At 43.8% G+C, this 23,757-nt stretch overlaps 2 protein-coding genes across 2 annotated transcripts in view; one reads left to right on the plus strand and one right to left on the minus strand.

The window, feature by feature from the left end:
* The window catches only part of LOC144691061 (bromodomain-containing protein 8-like), an 88,369-nt gene extending 85,928 nt beyond the window's left edge, over positions 1 to 2,441 (minus strand). Inside the window, 1 exon segment of the mRNA XM_078559091.1 lies at positions 2,389 to 2,441. Coding sequence (XP_078415217.1) covers positions 2,389 to 2,410 — 22 coding nt within the window. The 5' untranslated portion in view covers positions 2,411 to 2,441.
* A 178-nt stretch (positions 2,442 to 2,619) lies between these two features.
* cfap70 (cilia and flagella associated protein 70) overlaps positions 2,620 to 23,757 on the plus strand; it is a 102,519-nt gene continuing 81,381 nt past the window's right edge. Inside the window, exons 1-9 of the mRNA XM_078559088.1 lie at positions 2,620 to 2,709; positions 5,121 to 5,208; positions 11,103 to 11,235; positions 12,713 to 12,896; positions 14,246 to 14,344; positions 14,448 to 14,527; positions 16,336 to 16,512; positions 18,295 to 18,471; positions 19,771 to 19,865. Coding sequence (XP_078415214.1) covers positions 11,158 to 11,235; positions 12,713 to 12,896; positions 14,246 to 14,344; positions 14,448 to 14,527; positions 16,336 to 16,512; positions 18,295 to 18,471; positions 19,771 to 19,865 — 890 coding nt within the window. The 5' untranslated portion in view covers positions 2,620 to 2,709; positions 5,121 to 5,208; positions 11,103 to 11,157. The remainder of the gene's footprint in view (positions 2,710 to 5,120; positions 5,209 to 11,102; positions 11,236 to 12,712; positions 12,897 to 14,245; positions 14,345 to 14,447; positions 14,528 to 16,335; positions 16,513 to 18,294; positions 18,472 to 19,770; positions 19,866 to 23,757) is intronic.

A 23,757-nucleotide genomic window follows, 5' to 3' on the forward strand; every position in this document is an offset into this window, starting at 1 on the left:
GCCTTTTCTACTTTAGGCACATTGCTGACCTCTTAAGTACCTGCTCTATTTTTATCCATTCCATTTGTCTACTATCTCCTCCTTTACTGTGACGATGGCAGCTCTTCTTGATGCCAAATGCAAACCTCAACCTTACCCTCTGCCTCCACAAGATTCTCTCTTTTTTGATCCCAACTTTCACCTGTCCTTTTACTCTTTATGCTTTTAAAGACTTCCACATTCCCTTATATGTTATCCATTATTCTATTCTTATACAATCTCTTTGCCCCTCTTCTGTCCTTTTTGATTTATGTTCTGACTTTCTCTATTTCCTTTTCTTGCTTCATCATAATTAGAGAACACTTTACTCTGCTTCTGACTATAATACACCTAGCCTTGGACAAGCCACGACATACATATGATTGAGAGCACGAGTTATAGGAGTGCAACAACTTAAAGGGTGACAACACAATCTGGATGCAATATGCTGGTATAATGGTGACATAATGGACATCTAACTGGGCATGTAATTAATACATGACTTTAATACATGGTCTGGTATCAGCAAAAGCAATTACTGGGCCTGCCACACACAAAAAAAACTGGTTCACCAATGCCTTTCAAGGAAGATGATCTGAAGTCCTTACTCAATTTTGCCTACATGGGGTACACAACTTGGTTCACTAGCAAGCCACTCAGTGACACCAAGCCACTACAGAAAAAATTACAATGGTTCCAAGAAGGTGTCCACTAAAACCTTCTCAGGACAAGAAGGGATGGACAATGAAAACAGAAAATGCTGGAAATACTCAGCAGGTCAGGCCTGTGGAGAGAAACAGAGTTAACATTTCAAGTAGATAATGACCCTTTATCACAGACCTGAAACATTAACTCTGCTTTTCTCTCCGCAGATACTGCCTGACTTGCTGAACATTTCCAGCATTTTTGTTTTCAATTTCAGACTTCCAGCATCCGCAAATATTTAGCTTTTGTCTGGAATGGGCAATAATTGCGGTCTTATCAGCAGCGCCCACATCCCAAGAATTATACAATGGCCCAGAAATTCATGTCAGCAGCGATGTTGGAGTGCGGGGTAGGGTGAGAGTCAATGGGGTGGGTAGTCGGTGGGGTGGGTGGGTGGGGATGTTTGGTGCGGTGGGCTCCGCTGTTAATCACTGATTCACGCAAGAAATTAACAGTAGGGCAAAACTAGGGTAAGTACCCAAATAAGCATCACACAACAAGCCCAAGTCTCTGACACTGACCTCAGTGTCGGGGATACTTTCGGAGGGACCCATGCAGTGCAAACCTGCACATCTGAACTTTAAGTTTCCTGGGCAATTACCACACATGCACAGATCCCGATGTGCAATAGAGGTAAACGTCTTAAGAGTTGCTGCCGGAGACAGTTCCTGCAACACCCCTACCCCCGCACTCACCTAACCCCACTGACAGCTCAAGCAACACCCCTACTCCCGCACTCACCTAACCCCACTGACAGCTCAAGCAACACCCCTACCCCCGCAACCCCCCTAAACCCCACTGACAGTTCCTGCAACACCCCTACCCCCACACCCCCCCAGACAGCTTCAGCAACACACCTACCCCTGCACACCCCCCAGCCCCACTGACAGCTCCAGCAACACCCCTAACCAGCAACATCCCTACCCCCACACCCCCCAGCCCCACTGACAGCTCCAGCAACACCCCTAACCAGCAACACCCCTACCCCCACACCCCCCAGCCCCACTGACAGCTCCAGCAACCCCCCTAACCAGCAACACCCCTACCCCCACACCCCCCAGCCCCACTGACAGCTCCAGCAACACCCCTAACCAGCAACACCCCTACCCCCACACCCCCCAACCCCACTGACAGCTCCAGCAACCCCCCAACCCTACTGACAACTCCAGCAATACCCCTACCCCCGCAAACCCCCCAACACCACTAACAGCTCCAGCAACACCCCTAACCTCCTCCCCCACCCCCCCACCTCTCGCAACAAACTGATAACTCCAGCAGTATCCCAGCACTCAAAGCCCCAACAGCACACACCCCGCCCCCAACCCCAACCCAGATCCGGAAGCTCTGGCTACATCCCCCCACCCCTCTCGACAGCTCCGACAGCATCCCCCACGCCCCCATGACAAGCCGCCCTTATTTTTCTCCGCCGGAGTTGGTCGCCCTGTTGGTGGAGGGAAGGAACAGAGTTAACGCTTCAGCCCATTGGGCCCGCTGTTTATATTCTAACAGCCCAAGGGCGTGATTGTGATCGATATAGAAAAGAGTCCCAGTCAAGCTACTCCCTTCCCGCCAACATCCCTCGTCTGGCAAGCACTTCTCCTCGAATCCCCCCACAAGGAGGCAGGACTCCTGTATGAGAAGATCATCCCGATCCCGGCCACTTACTGCCAGTCCCGGCCGCCATCATCCCAGCAACCACTGCGCGCCATGGCCTTTGACCCCCCCCAGGACGGTTAAAGCATTATCCCCAAATCTTTAAAAAATTCAGTTGCTGTGCATCAAGATTCCCTCAGTTAAGGGTTTTATAACATGGTGTGAGTTTTCCTTTTAAAAAGAAAATCCAGGGAGAGAGTCCGGGCTCGCTGATGTGACATCACTGCATACGTTACGGGCTGCACGGTAACTAGGCAACAGGCCCGGAACACGGACACGGACGGGGAATAATTTGTTGTGATGACTGGAGACTCGTAAACGTTTGTTATGAAGGTGACCACGTTTTCAAAAAGTCAAAACCCGCACATCACCAGCTCCCAGTAACAGAGAGTTTCACATTAAGGGGAGTCCGTGTGATTCTGGCCCCTCCAGGGTTGACCAACCGGCCCTTATTTCACGGGGTCACCCCCAATGTTTGAAACTGTGATGACGCAGAAGGGGGGGGGGGGGGAGGGAGAGGGGCCATTCGGCCCATCGTCAATGTACTGGCTCCCCAAAATGAGCAATTCACTTAGTGCCATCCTCCCAGCAACCCTGCACATTCTTCCTTTTCAGATAACGGTCTAATTTGTCTTTTGGGCGCCTCAGTTGACCCTGCCTCCGCCGCACTCCCAGGGAATTCGTTCCAAACCCTAAACACTTGCTGCGTGAAAAAGTTTCTCCACGTGTCGCCATTGCTTCCCTTGTCAATTAGTTTAAATTTGTGCCCTCTTGTTCTCGATCCTACCACCAATGGGAAGAGTTTCTCGCTATCTACTCTTTCCTCATGATTTTGAATACCTCTTATCAAATCTCCTCTCAGCCTTCTTTTCTTCAAGGAAAACAGTTCTAACTTCTCCATAACTGAAGTTCCTCATCCCTGGAACAATTCTCATCTATCTTTTCTGTACCCTTTCCAATGCATTCACATCCTAAAGTGCAGCGTCCAAAACTGAACGCAATACTACAGCTGAGGCTGAACCACCACTGTCCCAGGTCACATGCTGCCAGGATGCTGTTTTTCCCATAATTCAGTCCTTCAAATGTCGTGCATAAGCAGTAGCTGCTGTCCTGTTTGCGCACTCTCATAGCTCTGGCAGCAGCCACACCCCCCACTCGTACGGGACCCCTGCCAGAATGTCCCTTCACTTTGCTCGTGAGAGTTGTTCACCCATGTGCCCCAAGTCAGTGTACTACTGAGTTGTTATACCCCAGCCTCCTCATTGGGGGCTTTAACCTGGAGCTGTGCCTCTTGCTGCACATCCTCTGTTGTCAACGAGCTCATGGTCGCTAACCGATGCTGTCAACACCACATCCAGGAGGGTAACCCTGACAAATCTTGCAAGAGCTCCTGGAGCTCAAACCTGGCTGGGGCTGTCTCCCTGGGATCAGCTGTCAGTCATCCTAGGGTGACCAACCGTCCCCCCGCCCCCCCAACCCCTGGTTTACATTCCAATTGCATTAGTATCTTGCCGCCACCTTGTTCCCATTGGCATAGCTTAAAGGTTGTCCAAAAAGAGAAAAGTTGAAAACAAGGACATTTGAATTTTGAGTAAATTATCAGGACAGTGGGATTTTTAATGAAGATCCAGGACTTCTGGTCGCTCTATTTATTGTAGCCCCAGCATTGGTGTGGATTATAGACTGGCTACTCCCCAAAAGAACATACTTTGTTTACTGTTAAATGGGAAATGCAGTGCAGTACTGAGGAAGTGCTGCATTGTCTTTTGAATGAGACGTCAAACTGAGGGTCCATCTGCCTGCCTAGTTGGATGTAAAAGAACCCATGGCACCATTTTGAAGAAGCGGTGGGGAGTGCTCCCTGGTGTCCCACCCAATATTTATCCTTCAATCAACATCACAAAAAAAGGATGGGTCATTATCACATTGTTGTTTGTGGAAGTTTGCACAGCACAAGTTGTCTGTTGTGTTTCTTACATTACAACAGTGACTCCACTTCAAAAGTACTTCATTGGCTGTAAAGCTCTTTGAGACATCTCGTGGTCATGAAAGGCGCTATATGAATCCATGCCTTTTATAATGAGATAGTAAACTGTGGGGTAAATAGTGATGGACTTCAAGAGGACATAGACAGGGCAGATCGAAAGAGTGTTTAAAAAGAGATACAGTATGCGGAATTCTATAAACGGAAGCATAGAGAACAAAAGTAGGAAAGTTATGATGAACCTTTATAAAACACTGGTTTTCCCTGAGCTGGTGTATTGTGCCCAATTCTGGGCACTGCACTTCAGGAAGGATGTGAAAGCTTTAGAGAGAAAAAAAGACTTGCATTGAATATAATACTTTTCATGGCCACTGGCCATCTCAAAGCACTTTATGACCATAATGAAGGTGAGTGGAGGTCATGTTTTCACCCGTTTCGTGGTCAGTCTGTAAACAATATATCTCAAAGACTAGTGAAAGGATTTCAACAAAACTTGGTACACATATAGGGTATAGCCCATGGGAAGACTGATTAGTTTTTGGTGAAGATGCGGATCTGGATCCAGACTCTGGAATATTTTTAAGGATTTATTAACACTGGATAATGCAAATTTTCTTTTTCTTGATTGTTTTAGAATGTTATGGATTGTCATAGCTATCAAAATGTGAGCAGAGTTTATAGAACAGGTTGTTGGATGTGAATTGGACAAAAGCCTCCTCAGTGAGATAGAAGCTCTTAATAAAAATATTTCTTTTTTCAGCTTTGTAGTTACGAACCATCAACCAGGCAGGGAAAGGCCTCCAGGAAGAGCTGCGTAATTGTAATAACGTTAACACAGTGTGGTGGAGGTATGCACTCTACTGAGTGCCCTTTTCACTTGTTCCTTGATATACCTGCATGCAAACTTTTTGTGATTCATGTACAAGAATACCCAGATTCCTCTGTACCGCAGCATTCTGTAGCCTCACTACATTTAAATAATATTCTGCTTTTCTATTCTTCCCAAAGTGGATAACCTGCTATTTTCCTGTATAATACTCCATCTGCCAAATTTCTGCCCACTTGAGTACCCTAACTATATCCTGTAGAATAGTATCCCTTATACTGTACTGTATGCTGTGTAGTGTAATAGTATCCTGTATTCACAGCTCACATTGCAGTTTCCTTTACACTGGGGTGACTAAATACAGATTGAGTGACCACTTTGCAGAACACCTCCGCTCAGTCTGCAAGCATGACTGCGAGCTTCTGGTTGCGTCATTTTAATTCTCCGCCTTGCTGTCATCCGGACATCTCCATCCTGGCAGTGTTTCAATAAAGCTCAACACAAGCTTGAGGAATAGCACCTCAGCTTTCAATTCGGCACTCTGTAGACTTCTGGACTCAACACTGAGTTCAACAATTTCTGACTGTAAACTCTATCCCTCATTTTGTTTCTTTCTTTTTTGCATGTGCCGGTCTTAGTCTGTTTTTTCATGTTTTTGCTTTCAGAGACACCTGCCATTATTCTGCCATTCACACCCATTCTGGCCAAATCTTTTGTTTCTTCCCCACAACCATTACCATTCCCTTTTGTACCACGATTGCGTTTGTCATATAACTTCTCCAGCATACCACCTTCCCTTTTGTTGCTCCTGCCTCTCCTCCCGCCTTTCACTTGCACAAAACTATTACATTTCCATCTTGCTTCAGTCCTGAAAAAAAGGTCATTGACCTGAAATGTTAACTTTGTCTCTCTACACAGATGACAGAGCTACTGAGTATTTCCAGCATTTTCTGTCTTTATTTCAAACTTAAATGTTGGGCTCTGCCAATGGAACCAGAACGGGCAGATCGCCAAACACAACCTCAAAAAACCAAAGATAAAAACAAAAAGCTAAAAGCTACTGCGGATGCTGGAAATCCAAAACAAAAACAGAATTACCTGGAAAAACTCAGCAGGTCTGGCAGCATCGGCGGAGAAGAAATCAGTTAACGTTTCGAGCCTTCATGGCCCTTCGGCAGAACTGGAGCATAGTTAGAAGAAGGGAGAAATATAAATTGGTTTAAGGTGGGTGGGGTGGGGGGGGTGGTGGAGGGGGGGGAGAGACACATTGAGGGTGTGGTGTGGTGATTGTGGAGATGAGCAGATAATCAAAAGATGTCACAGACAAAAGGGTCAAAGAGTTGTTGAAGGTGGTGGTATTTGTCTGAGAAAAGTGCTAATTAAGAATGGAAGACAGGATATTCAAAGTACAGCTGTAGTGGGCATGGGGTGGAAAGACTAAAGGTTTTAGTTTTAGATTTAAAAATAATGGAAATAGGTGGGGAAAGAAGAATCTATAAATTATTGAAAAAAAAAGCGGGGGGGGGGGGGAAGAAACGGGGTGGGGATGGGGGGAGGGGGAGTTTAAGATCTAAAGTTGTTGAATTCAATATTCAGCCCGGAGGGCTGTAAAGTGCCTAGTCGGAAGATGAGGTGCTGTTCCTCCAGTTTGCGTTGGGCTTCACTGGAACAATGCAGCAAGCCAAGGACAGACATGTTGGCAAGAGAACAGGGTGGAGTGTTAAAATGGCAAGCGACAGGGAGGTTTGGGTCTTTCTTGCGGACAGACCGCAGGTGTTCCGCAAAACGGTCGCCCAGTTTGCGTTTGGTCTCTCCAATGTAGAGGAGACCGCATTGGGAGCAACGAATGCAGTAGACTAAGTTAGGGGAAATGCAAGTGAAATGCTGCTTCACTTGAAAGGAGTGTTTGGGCCCTTGGACGGTGAGGAGAGAGGAAGTGAAGGGGCAGGTGTTGCATCTTCTGCGTGGGCATGGGGAGGTGCCATAAGTGGGGGTTGAGGAGTAGGGGGTGATGGAGGAGTGGACCAGGGTGTCCCGGAGGGAACGATCCCTACGGAATGCCGTCAGGGGGGGTGAAGGGAAGATGTGTTTGGTGGTGGCATCATGCTGGAGTTGGCGGAAATGGCGGAGGATGATCCTTTGAATGCGGAGGCTGGTGGGGTGATAAGTGAGGACAAGGGGGACCGTATCATGTTTCTGGGAAGGAGGAGAAGGCGTGAGGGAGGATGCGCGGGATATGGGCCGGACACGGTTGAGGGCCCTGTCAACGACCGTGGATGGAAAACCTCGGTTAAGGAAGAAGGAGGACATGTCAGAGGAGCTGTTTTTGAAGGTAGCGTCATCAGAACAGATGCGACGGAGGTGAAGGAACTGAGAGAATGGGATGGAGTCTTTACAGGAAGCGGGGTGTGAGGAGCTGTAGTCGAGGTAGCTGTGGGAGTCGGTAGGCTTGTAATGGATATTGGTGGACAGTCTATCATCAGAAATTGAGACAGAGAGGTCAAGGAAGGGAAGAGAAGTGTCAGAGATGGACCATGTGAAGATGATGGAGGGGTGGAGATTGGAAGCAAAATTAATAAATTTTTCCAGGTCCCGACGAGAGCATGAAGCAGCACCGAAGTAATCATCGATGTACCGGAGAAAGAGCCTGGAGGAACAGCACCTCATCTTCCGACTAAGCACTTTACAGCCCTCCGGGCTGAATATTGAATTCAACAATTTTAGATCTTAAACTCCCCCTCCCCCCATCCCCACCCCGTTTCTTTCCCCCCCCCCCGCTTTTTTTTTCAATAATTTATATAGATTCTTCTTTCCCCACCTATTTCCATTATTTTTAAATCTAAAACTAAAACCTTTAGTCTTTCCACCCCACGCCCACTACAGCTGTACTTTGAATATCCTGTCTTCCATTCTTAATTAGCACTTTTCTCAGACAAATACCACCACCTTCAACACCTCTTTGACCCTTTTGTCTGTGACATCTTTTGATTATCTGCTCATCTCCACAATCACACCTTCAATGTGTCTCTCCCCCCACCCCCCCTTAAACCAATTTATATTTCTCCCTTCTTCTAACTATGCTCCAGTTCTGCCGAAGGGCCATGAAGGCTCGAAACGTTAACTGATTTCTTCTCCGCCGATGCTGCCAGACCTGCTGAGTTTTTCCAGGTAATTCTGTTTTTGTTCTCAAAAAACCAAACCAAGCCAATTTTCACCCAACAAATAAGCCGTTCCCGCCTATTCTGAGACTGCGCACTCCGCTTCCGCTCATTGGCTTAGTGTGCGGCTCCCGCTCATTGGCTGCACTCGTCGCTCTGATTCATTAGCTGTTTCTGCCGCTCGCGCCTGTTCCTTGGCTGCGCCCATCGCCGCACGCGGTTGATGCTGCATCTCATTGGCTGCGCCCGCCGCTCCCGCTCATTGGCTGCGCCTGCCGCTCCCGCTCGCTGAGTGGCTGCCACACGCGCGCAGGGTTACGTCAAGGCACCGCTCCTGCCGTCGTCATGGCAACAAGCGAACGCCAAGTGGGAACGAGCCGTTGCAGGCGAGAAGGACAGGAGCTGAGGAGGGTGGATGGAAGTTAGAAGTGAGGTCGCAGAGGCAACAATGGAGAACCTGGACGGTAATGGGGCATTGATTGAGCCGTGGGCAGGGAGAGTGACGGCCTAAGGGTCAGACAGGGTCGGGGATAAACTTTGGGAAGGGACCAGATAAAGGTGAACAGGGTCTATCTCCCCAGGGACATCCTGGCCAGTCCATAAGACCATAAAACATAGGAACAGAAATTAGGCCATTCGGCCCATCGAGTCTGCTCCGCCATTTAATCATGGCTGATAAGTTTCTCAAACCCATTCTCCCACCTTCGCCCAGTAACCTTTGATCCCTTTACCAATCAAGAACCTATCTATCTCGGTCTTAAATACACTCAATGACCTGGCCTCCACAGCCTTCTGTGGCAATGAATTCCATAGATTCACCACTCTCTGGCTAAAGAAGTTTCTCCTCATCTCTGTTCCAAAAGGTCTTCCCTTTACTCTGAGGCTGTGCCCTCGGGTCCTAGTCTCTCCTACTAATGGAAACATCTTCCCCACGTCCACTCTATCCAGGCCTTTCAGTATTCTGTAAGTTTCAATCAAATCCCCCCTCATCCTTCTAAACTCCATCGAGTATAGACCCAGAGTCCTCAAACGTTCCTCATATGTTAAGCCTTTCATTCCTGGGATCATTCTCGTGAACCTCCTCTGGACCCTCTCCAGGGCCAGAACATCCTTCCTGAGGTACGGGGCCCAAAATTGCTCACAATATTCTAAATGTGGTCTGACCAGAGCCTTATAAAGCCTCAGCAGCACATCCCTCCTTTTATATTCTAGTCCTCTCGAAATAAATGCCAACATTGCATTTGCCTTCCCAATTACTGTCTCAACCTGCAAGTTAACCTTAAGAGAATCCTGGACTAGGACTCCCAAGTCCCTTTGCACTCCAGATTTCTGAATTCTCTCCCCATTTAGAAAATAGTCCAGCAAACCCCGACCATTTTATGGGTGAACACTGGGAGATAGATCAGCGTTGGGTCAAATATCGTCCTGAAAAAGAGTGAAACATTTAACATTGCAAAGGTAATCATCCTGTTTGTAAAGATTTTTTCCGCAATTTAAAAACGAACAAAATAGAAGGTTAGTCAACCAGGACCAATTTTTTTTTTGCACATTTCTTGCTATACAGTTAGATTATTGGAGATCTAGGAACATCTACAATCTGTTGTTTGGGTTAAGTGCAGTGGAATGAAAAGACTATGACAAGGAATGGAGGCGGGGAATAAATTACAAAAAAATGCTACTGAATCCCCCCCCACCACCTCTAGGCAATATTTTTGTGCACCTTTCGCAATAGAGTAGCAAGACACTTTGTTAGTGATCTGCAAATGTAGATTAGGATGACTAATATAGTGATTATACTACTTTGTTTATCAAAGTGAAGCATTTTAGTGCTCGTTTGTAGAATACCTTTGAAATTTTAGCAGTGTCAGCACTGAGCACTAAATGATGAGGCAAAGCATGGTCTGTTGAATAAATCTATCTCTACCCTACCAAAAGTACCTTAATACCCAGTTTTAAAAGCAAAGTGAACATGTGTGCCAGTTGTGATGGTGTTCTCAACTTTGAATCAGAGGATTGTGGGTTCAGGTGCCACTCCTGGAGACGAGCACAAAAAAAGGCTGACGCCCCAGTACAGCACTGAGGGAGTTTTGCAGAGGTGCCATCATTCGCATGAAATGTTAAACTGAGGCCCTGTCTGCCCTTTCTGTAAAGAATCCCCTAGCACGATTTCAAACCAATATCACCCTCTAATCTTTATGATCTCTATTGAACCACACAAGTAGCCTTTATGACCGAGGAAGGAAATATGGCTGTGAGAGTGAGTTTTGGTAAACACCAGGAGGGAAATGGAAAGCAATGAAGGTGAACAAGGCAAAAGAGACAATTAGAAATCCTGTCGGAGAGGAGAAGAGCTCTGAAGAAGAGTCATACGGACTCTAAACGTTAACTCTTTTTTTTTCTCTCCACAGATGCTGTTAGACCTGCTGAGTTTTTCCAGCATTTTCTGTTTTTGTTTCAGATTTCCAGTATCTGCAGGATGTTGCTTTTTGCTTTAACCTTTACTTAAGCTTTGAATGAGCTTAATGGCAAATTCTGTTGTGGCATCAGGAATATTAGGAACAAAGTTAATATTATGTAGTACTTGGAGAGAGGTAAGATTAATTTCACTTGTTGTTTAGGACCAGATTCAAACTTAGGTGGAAGGACTGTGCTTTAACCTATTGTGCAGTTGTGTTCAATCTTTTGAAATATTGTGCACATTTGAGTTCTGTTGTCTGCCATTTGTGATTCTCTTTTTATTTTCTCTTTCTGAAAACAGTTTCTGCATTACTGTAAAATAATTCTCTGATATACTGTAGTAGTTGGGTGTGCACATGGAGAACCCTGAGGTCGAATTCAAAGCACGCAACTCAGTGCCTGTGCACATCACAGTGCTGAAGGCCAGGAACTTGGTATGTATCTTCACTCTTCCTCTCAGGCAATCAGAGCTTTTATAATTTTGACACTTTAAGGCACTTTTACACTCAACGTATCTATAGCTTAAACAAAAGGAGACTGCATTTGTGAGCTGATTCCTCATAAAGAAAAAGAAAGACTAGCATTCCTATCGCACCTTTCACAACTATATGACATTCCAAAGCGCATAACAGCCAATTAAATACGGCTATTGCAGCAATGTAGGAAATACAGCAGCCAATTTGCATACAGCAAGCTCTCACAAACAGCAACGTAATAATAATCAGTTAATCTGTTGTTGTGATATTGGTTTGAAATCGTGCTAGGGGATTCTTTACAGAGAGGGCAGACAGGGCATCAGTTTAACATTTCATGCGAAAGATGGCACCTCTGCAACACTCCCTCAGTGCTGTACTGGGGTGTCAGCCTTTTTTTGCGCTCTTCTCCAGGAGTGGCACCTGAACCCACAATCCTCTGATTCAAAGTTGAGAATACCATCACAACTGGCACACTTGTTCACTTTGCTCAAAACGCTCCCTTACTTGGACAGCTGGGTAGTAAACTCATGAAAATACTGGTTAAAAAGTATATTAGAGTATCCCAAGAGTAAATATATGCTTGTCTCCTACTCATCACATCTGTACAGTGGCATGGATGAGAGCAGGAACTCAGTGTCCATGAAATTATTGGATGCAGTTACAGAATCCCTTGTTCATGATACAAAAATTTGGTACCCCAACACATTTTTGATACTGCAGCATTATCCTACTACTTAACTCCTCTGTTAATCATTCACTACTGATATGGTGTAGTGGCATGATGTAGCTTAATGGGTAATGAAGTCAGAAGGGCGCAGGAGCGTGCTAAAACCAGCTGCTATCTTTAATTTTAACTTGTGTAACAATTGCCACAAGACTTCATAATTAATACTTAAACACTATGTTGCAGTCGGAGTTTTTGTGTAAGCTGTGGCTCACTGGGTGGCATTCTCGCCTCTGAGTCACAAGGTTCTAAGTTCATGTCCCACTCCAGGGCTTGAGTGCAAAAATCAAGCCTGACACTCCAGTGCAGTACTGATGGAGTGTTGCACTGTTGGAGGTGCCATATGTTTGATGATATGTTAAACCAGAGCCCCATCTGCCTGCTTGGGTGGGTGTAAAAGATCCCATTGCACTATTTGAAGAGGAATAGGAGAGCTTCCCTGATATCCTAGCCAGTATTTATCACACAAAAACAAACAGATTACCTGGTCATTATCACATTGCTGTTTGTTGGAGTTCACTGTGTGCATGTTGGCTGCTGTGTTTCCTACATTACAACAGTGACTACACTTCAAAAATACTTAATTGGCAGTAAAGCGCTTTGAGATGCCCAGTGGTCACGAAAAGTATAAGTGCAAGTCTTTCTTTTAGAGGCTCAATTTAAAAAAAATATTGTATGGGTCATGTCTCGTCTTTTCTATTTTCCTTGCAGAAGGGGAGTAAAGGAGATAATTCAGTGACCTATGTCCGTGTGGAGTACAATAACTTCCAACTTGGAGACTCAGGGAAATTGCAGATGACAGAAAATGAAATAGAGTACAACTTCACAACCAGTTTTGACTGCACATTGGATGGGATTCAAGGACTGGACAACCTGGTGCATAAACCTGTAATTTGTGAGTTTCTGCTTTATTTAACTATTGCATCACAAGCATTCATATATAGTTCTTTCCTCACCTTACCTTCATGTGAATGAATAATGTTGGTCCATTCTAGAACTGAGCTATGGCTCCATTTCTGCCCCTCAGAGGAGAAGTGCAGGATATGTTATAATGATACTGATGTATAAATAATTATGCATGATTATACCCTTGAATTTGTACCTAGGAATATTAAATACATAAATGCAGTAATATGGTATGGACCAGATGACAGGAATTTAGTCACAGCAATACCCTAACCTGGAACTGGAATTCTAATTATTGCAGATATGGTCAAGGAGAAACAGTCCTACTCTGTGCGAAAGAATGTTCACACAGTATCTCCCATACATTCAGAGCTGACTTTATTTTTCTCTGAACACGACCGCAATGCTGCATCTTGGTCAGCTGTTTTGATGAAACATTAACTCTCATTCTCTCTCATCAAATGCTGCCTGACCTTCTGAGTATTTCCAGCATTTTCAGTTTATATTTCAGATTTCCAACATCCAAAATTTTTTTCTTTTGAAAGCATGTTCTATCATTCACATTTTAAAATTTTACAGAAAGCAAAGTAAAGGTTAGAATATAGACATTGCATTAAGGTAGAAACTGAATTATCATAAACAAATTTTAGAAAAATAATAACTTTTATTATTTTAAAGATCTATAGGATATTTATCATGAAATGGAAAAACCTGACATACCACAAATATAAAATTAGTTTTTCAGGTCCAGCAATGTTATTCATTAGTAATTATGACTTAGTATTCCGTTGAAAACCCAGTTACACTCACTCAACAAAACAAAACTTTTTAGAGGATTCTTACATTGAGAATAATAGTGTTAGAAAGTGGACATTCATGTCAGTTCAGTGATTTCTAATTGATTGCCATCTGCGAGGACTTCAACAGTGCATCCTGTGGAGGAATGGAGAATCATTTGCAGCAACATTTCGTTTCCACGTTTAACTATGCATGTGCAGATGCCCGAAGTTGCTGTCAATTTCACAGACTAATGACGGTGAATGCTGACAGTTTCACCGTCATTACAACTGCAATACCTGAACCAATATTTTACCTCCTGAATGAAACATTTTGCAGTAAATTAATTAACAACAGCTTGCATTTATAAAACATCTGAAAGATAGGACATGTTCCAATGTTCCAAAAATTGACACCAAACCTAGAAGGAGGTATGGAGAGATTAAAGTTGCTTTTGTCATTTCAAAGCTGTTATCTTTTTACTGTTCTATTGTGGAAGTGTACCTAGAGAATTGTTAATGCCTTATTTCTAAATACTTCTCCCTTTCTATGAAACCATAGTGACAGTAATTGAGCTTTTGCCTAAAGAGAAGAAAAAAAAAGATGAGAAGATTATTGTACTAGGCCAAGCCACGGTGGACTTGTTGCCTCTGGCTCAAGGTGTGTGCTATCACCAGAAATTCATGTGACATCACTTAACTATTCAGTTAAACCCATTACAAGAGACACACCAATCTAATGTTACAAATTCTCTTATTCTTAGGAGAATGTACATTCACAAAGACCTTGACACTCTACCCTTTAGGAAATACTTTGGAGCAAAATATTACAGAGGAAACAAAGGTAATCATGCATATAGACCTATGTTTGTGATAACATTAATGTGATTTATTATAATATGATTTATCATCCTTCTTTCTACCCACAATTACATTTTCAAGTTTATCTATGAGTGTAGCCTGCACCCTGGATTGAACTTGCCACAACATGTGACTGAGAAGTATTGTTGATTTTCAATCTCTTCTCCTGCTGCATAGTAATTTTCCTCGTGACCACTCAACAACTAATAAAAGTAATTAGTTGTGACTATTGGCTTTAACTAGATTTGAGATGTCAAACCTGTGCTTCCTGGATTGTGAGGTGAATACCCTTATCCTTGTGTTGAGGATCTGTCGACAAACGTTATTCACTTTGTAATTTATTTTCAGTTTTAGCTGACAAAATCTCTTGCCTTCACCCGATGGGGTGGATCTTGAATTTGTGCAATAGTGTAAAAGCAAGTTGACATCCCGTTTTACATCTCTGTAAAATAGCCTGACAACTCGTTATCACTCGTTTTATACTACAATATAAAGTCGCGATCCATCCTTAAGTCTTTTTTTGCTTATTCATTCCTGAAGTTTGAGTGTCGCTGGTAAGGCTGACAAATCACTCATTCCTAGTTGCCCTTGTTCAACTGACCGGCTAGGCCACTTCAGAGTAAACCATGTTGGTGTGGGACAGGAGTCACATATAATCCAGGTTGGTTGAGAAAGGCAGGTTTCTTTATGTAAGGACATTAGTGAACCAGTTAAGTTTGTACAGCAATCCAGCAGCTTTATGATCACTTTTCACTGGTACCAGTTTTATACAAACTGAAATCGAATATTTAAGCTGTCACAATGGGATTTGAACTCCCATTCTTTGGATTATTTGTCTGGGCCCCTAAGTTTTTACTTCAATGACATAACCACTATACTTTGAAGTGGGAAGACATTTTTGATTTGATCAAGCTGTATATACCTTTTACATCGGTGCTGTTTTGTAAACAGAAGGCTTGGCTTGTAGTTAACTTTGATGGAGCTATTTCCTTTCTTTGCCCTACATAACAATAAAGTTCTTTAAGGGGTAAGATATGAAATTTTGTGTGTTTTCCTATGTAGCAGAAATGCTCAGAGTTAAGAAAACACATTCAAGTTGTGCTTTGATGTGCCAACGCATTGTTAACATCCTGCATCACAAAGTTGGAGAATGTTGGTGCTCATCGGGATGCTGACAAAGATCATTGTGTTGCTTGTATATTAATTGGATTTAATTGTAAGCAGATGGTGGGCAGATGGGTGCCCCCGATAAATAAACACAGACTGCAATTGTGGTGGTTGGAGGTGCTTGCTTTTAGTCTGTGTCTGTGCAAATAAATGCTTATAAATGTGTGTAAAGATTGCCTCCAGTTATGTCCTTCACCAGCTGGCTTTCTGGAATATAACACTTTGTGTTAGTCACGGGGAAGAAGTTGAGCCCTTCTACAGGGAGAGGGAGGTAATTCCCCAGAGGAAAGGAGAAACAAATTTGAGGACATGTCATCCTATGCAATTTAGATAGACTTCATAGTGTTCTCAGGCTTCGGAAGAGAATTGTTAACAGATTGCCTGCCCATCTTGGCTGGAGAACTTCGGGGGGATCTTAAGAGGCTACAGAGACCAATGTAAAAAACCTGTTCTACCAGTGAGCAATAAATAAAGCCACTACCATCTTGCTTGGAAGCCAGATTATCAGAATCTATTGAGCTGTTTATTAATATTAATTTGTTAAATATATCAAACTAAAACATGTGTTATTAGCTGTATAATTTTGTACTACTTATGCCTTGTATTCTTGTGTTTTATATACAGTGTCTGGTGGATGTTGCTGTGTCTGTCCCAGAACCCTTGCTTTCTGAAGCCCAGTTAGCAGAATCCAATCTCCTCAGGATCACAACAGAGTGTGTCTACTCAGTACCTGAGAGCTGGACCCTTGCTGCGGCACAATTTAACTATGTAGTTTCTCTGTTTCTACCAACATCCATTTCAGTAAGTAAAGGAACCCATTACTTTCCGAATATACCAGCCATATCAGGCTTCCTTATATAGACTATTATAATACAGAAACAGACCATTCAGCCCCTCCAGCTCTATGCCAGTGTTTGCCCTCCACATGAACTTTCTTCCATCTTACCACACCCTCATCCTACCAACGTATCTTTCTATTCCTTTCTTCATCGCACTTACCTAGCTGCCCAGTGACTGCATCTATGCTACTCGCCTCAACATTCCATGTGGTAGTGTATTCTATTTTCTTACCGCTCCCTGAGTAAAGAAGTTTCTCCTGAATTCCTTAACAGATTTATTTGTGACAATCTTATATTCATGATCCCTAGTTATGGACTAAAGTCATGGTTTACCAGGCATCAGTGATCCATACACTCCTATATGTCTTGGACACTTGGACAACTTATGGCAGGTACCTCAAAGCACTGGTGAAGTATCATCAATGGTGCCTTCACAAGATCCTTCAAATCTGGTGACGAAAGGTGTTCTAAAAGCAGCACCCTCTCCCAAGCCAACATGATCAGCATCGGAGCGCTAATCACTCAAAATCAGCTCCATTGGGCAGGACATGTCATTCGTATGCCTGACACCCGACTGCTGAAGCAACTAATCTGCTCGGAACTTGCTCACAGCAGAAGACTTCCAGACTAAATTTGAAGATAAAACGGAAGCTTAGTCTACTGCATGATGCTCAGTTTAGCTTACTTCCCATTTCTGCTTTTCTTGTGTAACATCACACACCTCCACCCCTACCTTTTCTCTACTGCTGCAAACTTAAGATATGATGTTTTATGGAGATTTTATTGGTGGAGAATAGTGTGAAGTGATATATTTTGATTGAACGAATGAGGAACAAAGAATAAGGAGGTGCAGGAGCAGAGGGACCTGCGGGTATCTGTGCGCAAATCATTGAGGCAGCAGGGCAGGTTGAGAAAGAAGTCAATAAGGCATATGAGACCCTGAGCTTTACAAATAAAGGCATGGAGTACAAAAGCAAGAAAGTTACATTTTATAAAGCATTGACTTGATCTCAGTTGGAGTATTGTGTCCAATTCTGGGCACCACATTTTAGGAAGGACTGAAGGCATTAGAGAGGGTGCAGAAAAGATTTGCGAGAATCATTCCAGGCATAAGGGACTTCAGTTATGTGGATAGATTGGAGAAGCAGGGACAATTCTCCTTAGAAAAGAGAAGGTTGAGAGGAAATTTGATAGAGGTGTTCAAAATCCTGAGGTCTCTAAGCAGGGTAGATAGGGAGAAACTCTTTCCATTGGCAGAAGGGCTGAGAACCAGGGGACACCGATTTAATGTAAATGACAAAAGAATCAAAACTGATATGAAGAAAAACTTCTTTTCGCAGTGAGTGATTAGGATCTGGAATGGACTGCTTGAGAGTGTGGTGGAAGCAGAGTCAATCGTGGCTTTCAAAGGGGATCTGATAATTATCTGAGGAGAAAAAATTTGCAGAGCTGCAGGGAAAGGACGGGGGAAGTGGAACTAGTTGACTAGCTTTTGCAGAGAGCTGACATTGTCATGATGGGCCAAATGGCCTCTGTCTGTGCTGTAACCATTCTATGATTCTATTCTGTATTTGGTTTGCTTTTCTGGTGGTGACTTTCACTAAAACCTGAAACTCCCCTGTGCATAATTTAGTCAATGCATTTGTGTTAAGCTCCTAAATGCACTAATTTAACAAAGTAGTTAACTAATTTACAATAGCTCAAATCACATTATTTCGTGATCATTAACTGGATTGTATTTCAGAAGGAACTTCGTGTGTTGTTTACTAATGGGATTTTAAAAACAGAAAAAGAGCCCAGTATCAGACCAAAGAGGTGGCCAGTAAGCAACATCATTACAATCGGAGCACAGAATATTCCAGATTCCTTCATAGAGATTTGTCCTTATGAAGATGAGGATGGGGAACTAAATCGTAAAGAGGTAAGACATAAAGTGTGAAGTGGTGTTCCATGCGGATTGGTGATGGGTACCAGTGTTGTCTACCAGTTACTTAAACGATTTGGACTTGGGAATCGAAAGTGTGTAGTAATTTCAAAATTTGCAGACAACACAAAATTGGGGGCTGTAGTTAGTGTATAAATAGACTGTGACAAAATACAAGAATTCTGCATTAATAGACTTGCAGAATGGGAGTTTAGTTGGCAAATGAACTTCAATATCATTAAATGTGAGGTGGTACATTTTGGTAGGAAGATTAAGAAGGTTACACACCCCTTGGAAAATAAGGGCTAAATTTTCTTAGCTCCCTGGTGGCGGGCTGGGAGGTGTGGGAAAATAGGATGCAACCGTGTCAGGAAAGCGCCCAGACACATTTCTGCTGCTGGGTAAGCTTCCCAGGGGAAGCGGATCAGCTGCCACTGCACTGAGGCAGACAGCCAATTTAATTTGTTACTTAATAAAAGGCAATTTTGCTGGCAGTTTGTCAGCAGGGAAGCAGCATCCCTCACCCGTACAGGGACCGTTTAAAAGTCGGTAAAACTGCGACGGGATTATTCGGAAAGTATTTGGAGGAGGGAGAATTAAACAAGCCAGGTCTTATCTAAAACAAAACAAAAACAGAATTACCTGGAAAAACTCAGCAAGTCTGGCAGCATCGGCGGAGAAGAAATCAGTCAACGTTTCGAGCCTTCATGGCCCTTCGGCAGAACTGCAGCATAGTTTCAACAAGGGAGAAATATAAATTGGTTTAAGGTGGGTGGGGGGGTGGGGGAAGGGGGGTTTCTGTTGAAACTATGCTGCAGTTCTGCCGAAGGGCCATGAAGGCTCGAAACGTTGACTGATTTCTTCTCCGCCGATGCTGCCAGACTTGCTGAGTTTTTCCAGGTAATTCTGTTTTTGTTTTGTTTTGGATTTCCAGCATCTGCAGTAGCTTTTAGCTTTTTGTGTTCAGGTCTTATCTATGTCACTTGCTTGAAAGCAGCAGTCAGAAGCCAGGGGTTGACTGAAAATCTCAGAGTTGCCTGAAATAACAGGTAATCACATTTCAATAAGGTGCATGCAGCTGCTTGAACTGTTTGTTATGCTTGACGCAGCACCTTTGTAATTGACGCGATATTAGCAAATGGTTAGTGCAGTTTGCCTGATTTTGGCTGCTGTCCAGATTAAGTGTGGACAGTACGGCTGGTCTGGGCTGTACGTACGTATGTTATTAGATGTAGGGATTTAGTCCATGTACAAGAAGAGATAAATCTGGGATTATTTCTCTCAATTATTATTCAGGACTGGGCATTTAGAACAGAGGCAGAAAATGAGAAGAAGCATGTCATGTGGAACATAGAGAGACGCTGCTTTATGGAGCCTGAGGCTTTGAGGAGGTAACTATTGTATCTCAACATTAATTTAAGTATAATCAGGAACTGAGGCGCGTATTGGTTTTTTTCGTCTCTGGACTCTGGAATTGAATCCAGCCCAAACTGATGGGGTTAAAAGCCTCTCTTGGCCCTAAGATCCTGTGTGAAATTAGTTTATGGAATCTCACCTGATTTCACAGAACAAAACTGCCTTTACTTGTCATTCAGAGAGGCCACAAAGATGTAGGAAATTGAACTGCAGTAGTACAGGAGGGTGTACTTTTCTGAGGGTGATGTGTAAAAATGTTACAAAGTGTATTTATTTTAAAAATGAAGAAGTTTAATATAATGACTGAAATAGTGACTTCCAAACTTCTCTTCATTTGACCTTTGACAACCACCACGGAAGACTCTGTGAAGAGAGAGAAACACATCAGCATCTGCTTGCTGTAATTTTCTTTCTCTCTCACCTGTGTTTCTACTGTCTAACAGTCCCATTAAATTAAAAAAATACATAAAAACACTTCAGACAATGTTCAATCGACTGATTCCTGGAATGAGGGGGTTATCTAATGAGGAAAGGTGGGACAGGTTGGGCCTGTATCCATTGGAGTTCAGAAGAATGGGAGGTGATCTTATTGAAACATATACGGTCCTGAGGGGATTTGACAGGGTGGATGCTAAGAGGATGTTTCCCCTTGTGGGACAGACTAGAACTAGGGCATAGTTTAAAAATAAGGGATCTCCCATTTAGGATAAAAATGAGGATTTTCTTTTCCTCTCAGAGGGTCATGAGTGTAGTATAAGGGTCTGGCACATATAGGGTTAACAATGGCTGAGTATATCACCGCCCACACAGTGATTTAAGAGAATACATGTCCCGCACCTATGGGTCAGTCTAGTGTTGCACAAGCAAGCATGGGGACAGCTTTTAGCTTGAATCCTGTACTTACACATGTACATGGTTCTAGGTAGTTAATACATGCATACAGTTAACCTACTTAAGACTATGAAGACTTTAGACAGTATCCAACACCCTACAGCAGTGAACCTGTAGAACTCTCTTCCTCAGAAAGCGGTGGAGGCAGGGTTGTTGAATATTTTTAAGGTTGATTTAGATAGATTCTCAATTGACAAGGGACTCAAAGGGTATAAGAGGTAGGAAAGAAAGTGGAGTTGAGGCCACAATTACATCAGCCACGATCTTATTGAATGGCGAAGCAGGCTTTAGGGGCTGAATGACCCACTCCTGCTCCTTGTTCAAATGTTTGCATAATTATTTATTATGGGGGCTTGAGTTCTGTTGTTGGAGATCTGGAATTTGAGTCCTGCCTGGATGACTAAATCATTTCTCTTTATCAAAGTTCCAGGTTTTGGAACTCAATTTCCCACCCTGAGCTGTGGTATTTCAGGAGTTGGGAAACTTAATTTTGTTGGAACCTGAAGCTGCACAGCAAAAATATTTTTTATTTTTCTGTATCATTCTCTCTCTTTAAACCCATGTTTCTTTGTAGCTTGTTGAGAATATGCACAAGCAAAACAGTAGTATTCAAATCGTCTTATGGTTGAAATGAGTAAAGAGCTCTTCGCCTCTTGAGTCTCTGGTTGGAATCTTGTGCTCTCGCTGGTGGCGAGCTCGGAGACAGGAAGCACATTTTCTTAGGCGGGCTGGTGGCTTACCAAAACCCCGTCGCTTTCCCACCTCCGCCAGAATTAAATTCTGGGTGAGAAGAGCTGTGGTTGACCTTCCTGCCTCACCACCAGTCGAGATCCTGAAATGACCAATTAATGACCATTTAAAAGGGTCTCATCCCGCCGCGGCTGGTATTAACTCTGCTGCAGGCCGCCTGTCACCATGTGGCATGCATTCATAGTTAAAACTGTGTGGCCAGCTGATCACCTCCAGGGGAGAGGGGTTTCCCTCGATCAAAGACACGCAATGTCTGATCGAGGGACATCGACATCAGAAGGGAGGAGGTGCCGCTGAGTGCCACCCCCTGCCCTTGCTGCCAACCCCCCTGCACCCCTCTCCCTGTGACCCCCACCCCACAAAACCCCGCTTTCCTACATTACTTACCTGTAGCCTGAGTCGCTCTGCGATCCTGGGACTCCAGTGCCTGTCCTTCTGGCAGCACCCACAGCCTCCCCAGTGCCACTGCTGAACACAAGAGCTGCTGGTCTCTGATTGGCCGGCAGCACTCGGTAGGCAAGACTTCTGCCACTGGGACCTTGATTCCAGGGAAGGCCTGCCGCAGGCTTTGCTACTGCTTGATTGGCATGTGGTTTGGGAGGGCCTTCCCAAAAAGAGGCAGTATGGTCTCATGCCAGCTCATCAGCTGACACCTCAATAAGATTACTTCCCCTGTAACTAAAGGTATGGATATTTTTAAGTCTGAGGTAAAAGATCCTTCCCTTCTATATGTTTTTCTCCTGCACCTTTTATTTGTATTCCATCTCTTCTTCTGTCCATCTTCCATTCTTTATCTGTAATTTTTTTCTGTTTATTTCTCTCTGCTGATCATTTCTAACTCTTCTCTTTATCTCAGGTTCCCTTCCACCCATTTCCCTCTTTCATTTCTTCTATATGTGTCTCTCTTCTTATAGAAGCATAGAGCACAGAGGAGGCTATATGTTCCATTATGCCCAGGAAGAACTATCCAATTTGAAAGAGCTATCCAATTAGTCCCATTTCCCTGCTCTTTCCCCATCAGCCTGCAAATATTTCCTTTTCAAGTATATGTCCAATTCTCTTTTGAAAGTTACTGTTGAATCTGCTTCCACCACCCTTTCAAGTTGTGCGCTTCATTTAACTATATATTTTCAAATTTCTTACCTCTTCCTCCTTTACTGTGATATGGGCAATATCCTCTTGTGAAGACAGAAGCAAACTATTCATTTAGTACTTCAGCCATATCCTCTGCTTTCATAAGAAGATCCCCTTTTTGGCTCAAATCACCCTCGCCCTTCCTTTTGACTATCCTTTCACGCTTTATGTGTTTATAATAGACTTTAGTATTCCCTTTTATGTTAGCCCCTAATGTTTTCTCATACACTGTCTTTCCCCTTTACTTTTTGCATTCTGCATGTATTATGAACCTGACATTTTTATAAGCCTCCCATTTTTTTTGTTTAATTTTAACATCATTTTTTTCAGTCAGCCAGGGAGCTCTAGCTTTCAATGCCTTTCCTTCCCCCCTCAAAAATGTGTTTGTTCTTGGACTATTTTCTCCTTGAAGGCCTTCCATTGCACATTTACTGTTTTGCCTGTCATTCTTTGAGATTAATTTTTAGGCTGTGTTGGGTCCAGGTAGGCACGGAATTTCATGCTGCTGGCTGGTGTGCTGGTTCCCTGGTTCCATCCCGCCCCCGGACCATTTGGGATAGAGGGGCAGTAGGGCCACCCTTCAGTGAGTGGCAGTAGCTGATTCAACTAATTAAAGGCTCATTGTCAAAGGCCTCCAGGTCCCCAGAGAAGGTGGGGTACAAGGCACCTGCATGGAGGAGGTCTCTCATGGCAGACTGGGGGTCGGGGCATCAGCATCCAGGCAGGCTTAGAAGCTATCTCTGCCTGACTGGGATCAGCTGCAGCTGAAGTCCGCCCTGTGGAGGGGTTTCCCTCCCACTGTGGTGGCCAGGCTGTTGAGGGCTTTTTAAAAATCTTTAGTTAGATGATGACCCTGTACTCTGGTCAATTCAGGGAAGACCATAGATGAGTGAGGGTTCTGCACACTGCGCGGACTCCTGATAACATTTCAGCCTGACGGTGGGGTCCTGAAGGCTACAGGGATAATCCTATCCTTTGTTTCCAACTTACCTGGGTAAGATTTTTTTTGAACTCACCCACTTGAGTATGTTCACCTTTGGCATTACCTTGTCCTTTTCCTATAGTCCAAACCTAATATTGTGATCATTATTC

The sequence above is a fragment of the Cetorhinus maximus genome, chromosome 15 (genome assembly GCF_964194155.1).
Source record: "Cetorhinus maximus chromosome 15, sCetMax3.hap1.1, whole genome shotgun sequence".
Classification (NCBI taxonomy): Eukaryota; Metazoa; Chordata; class Chondrichthyes; order Lamniformes; family Cetorhinidae; genus Cetorhinus; species Cetorhinus maximus.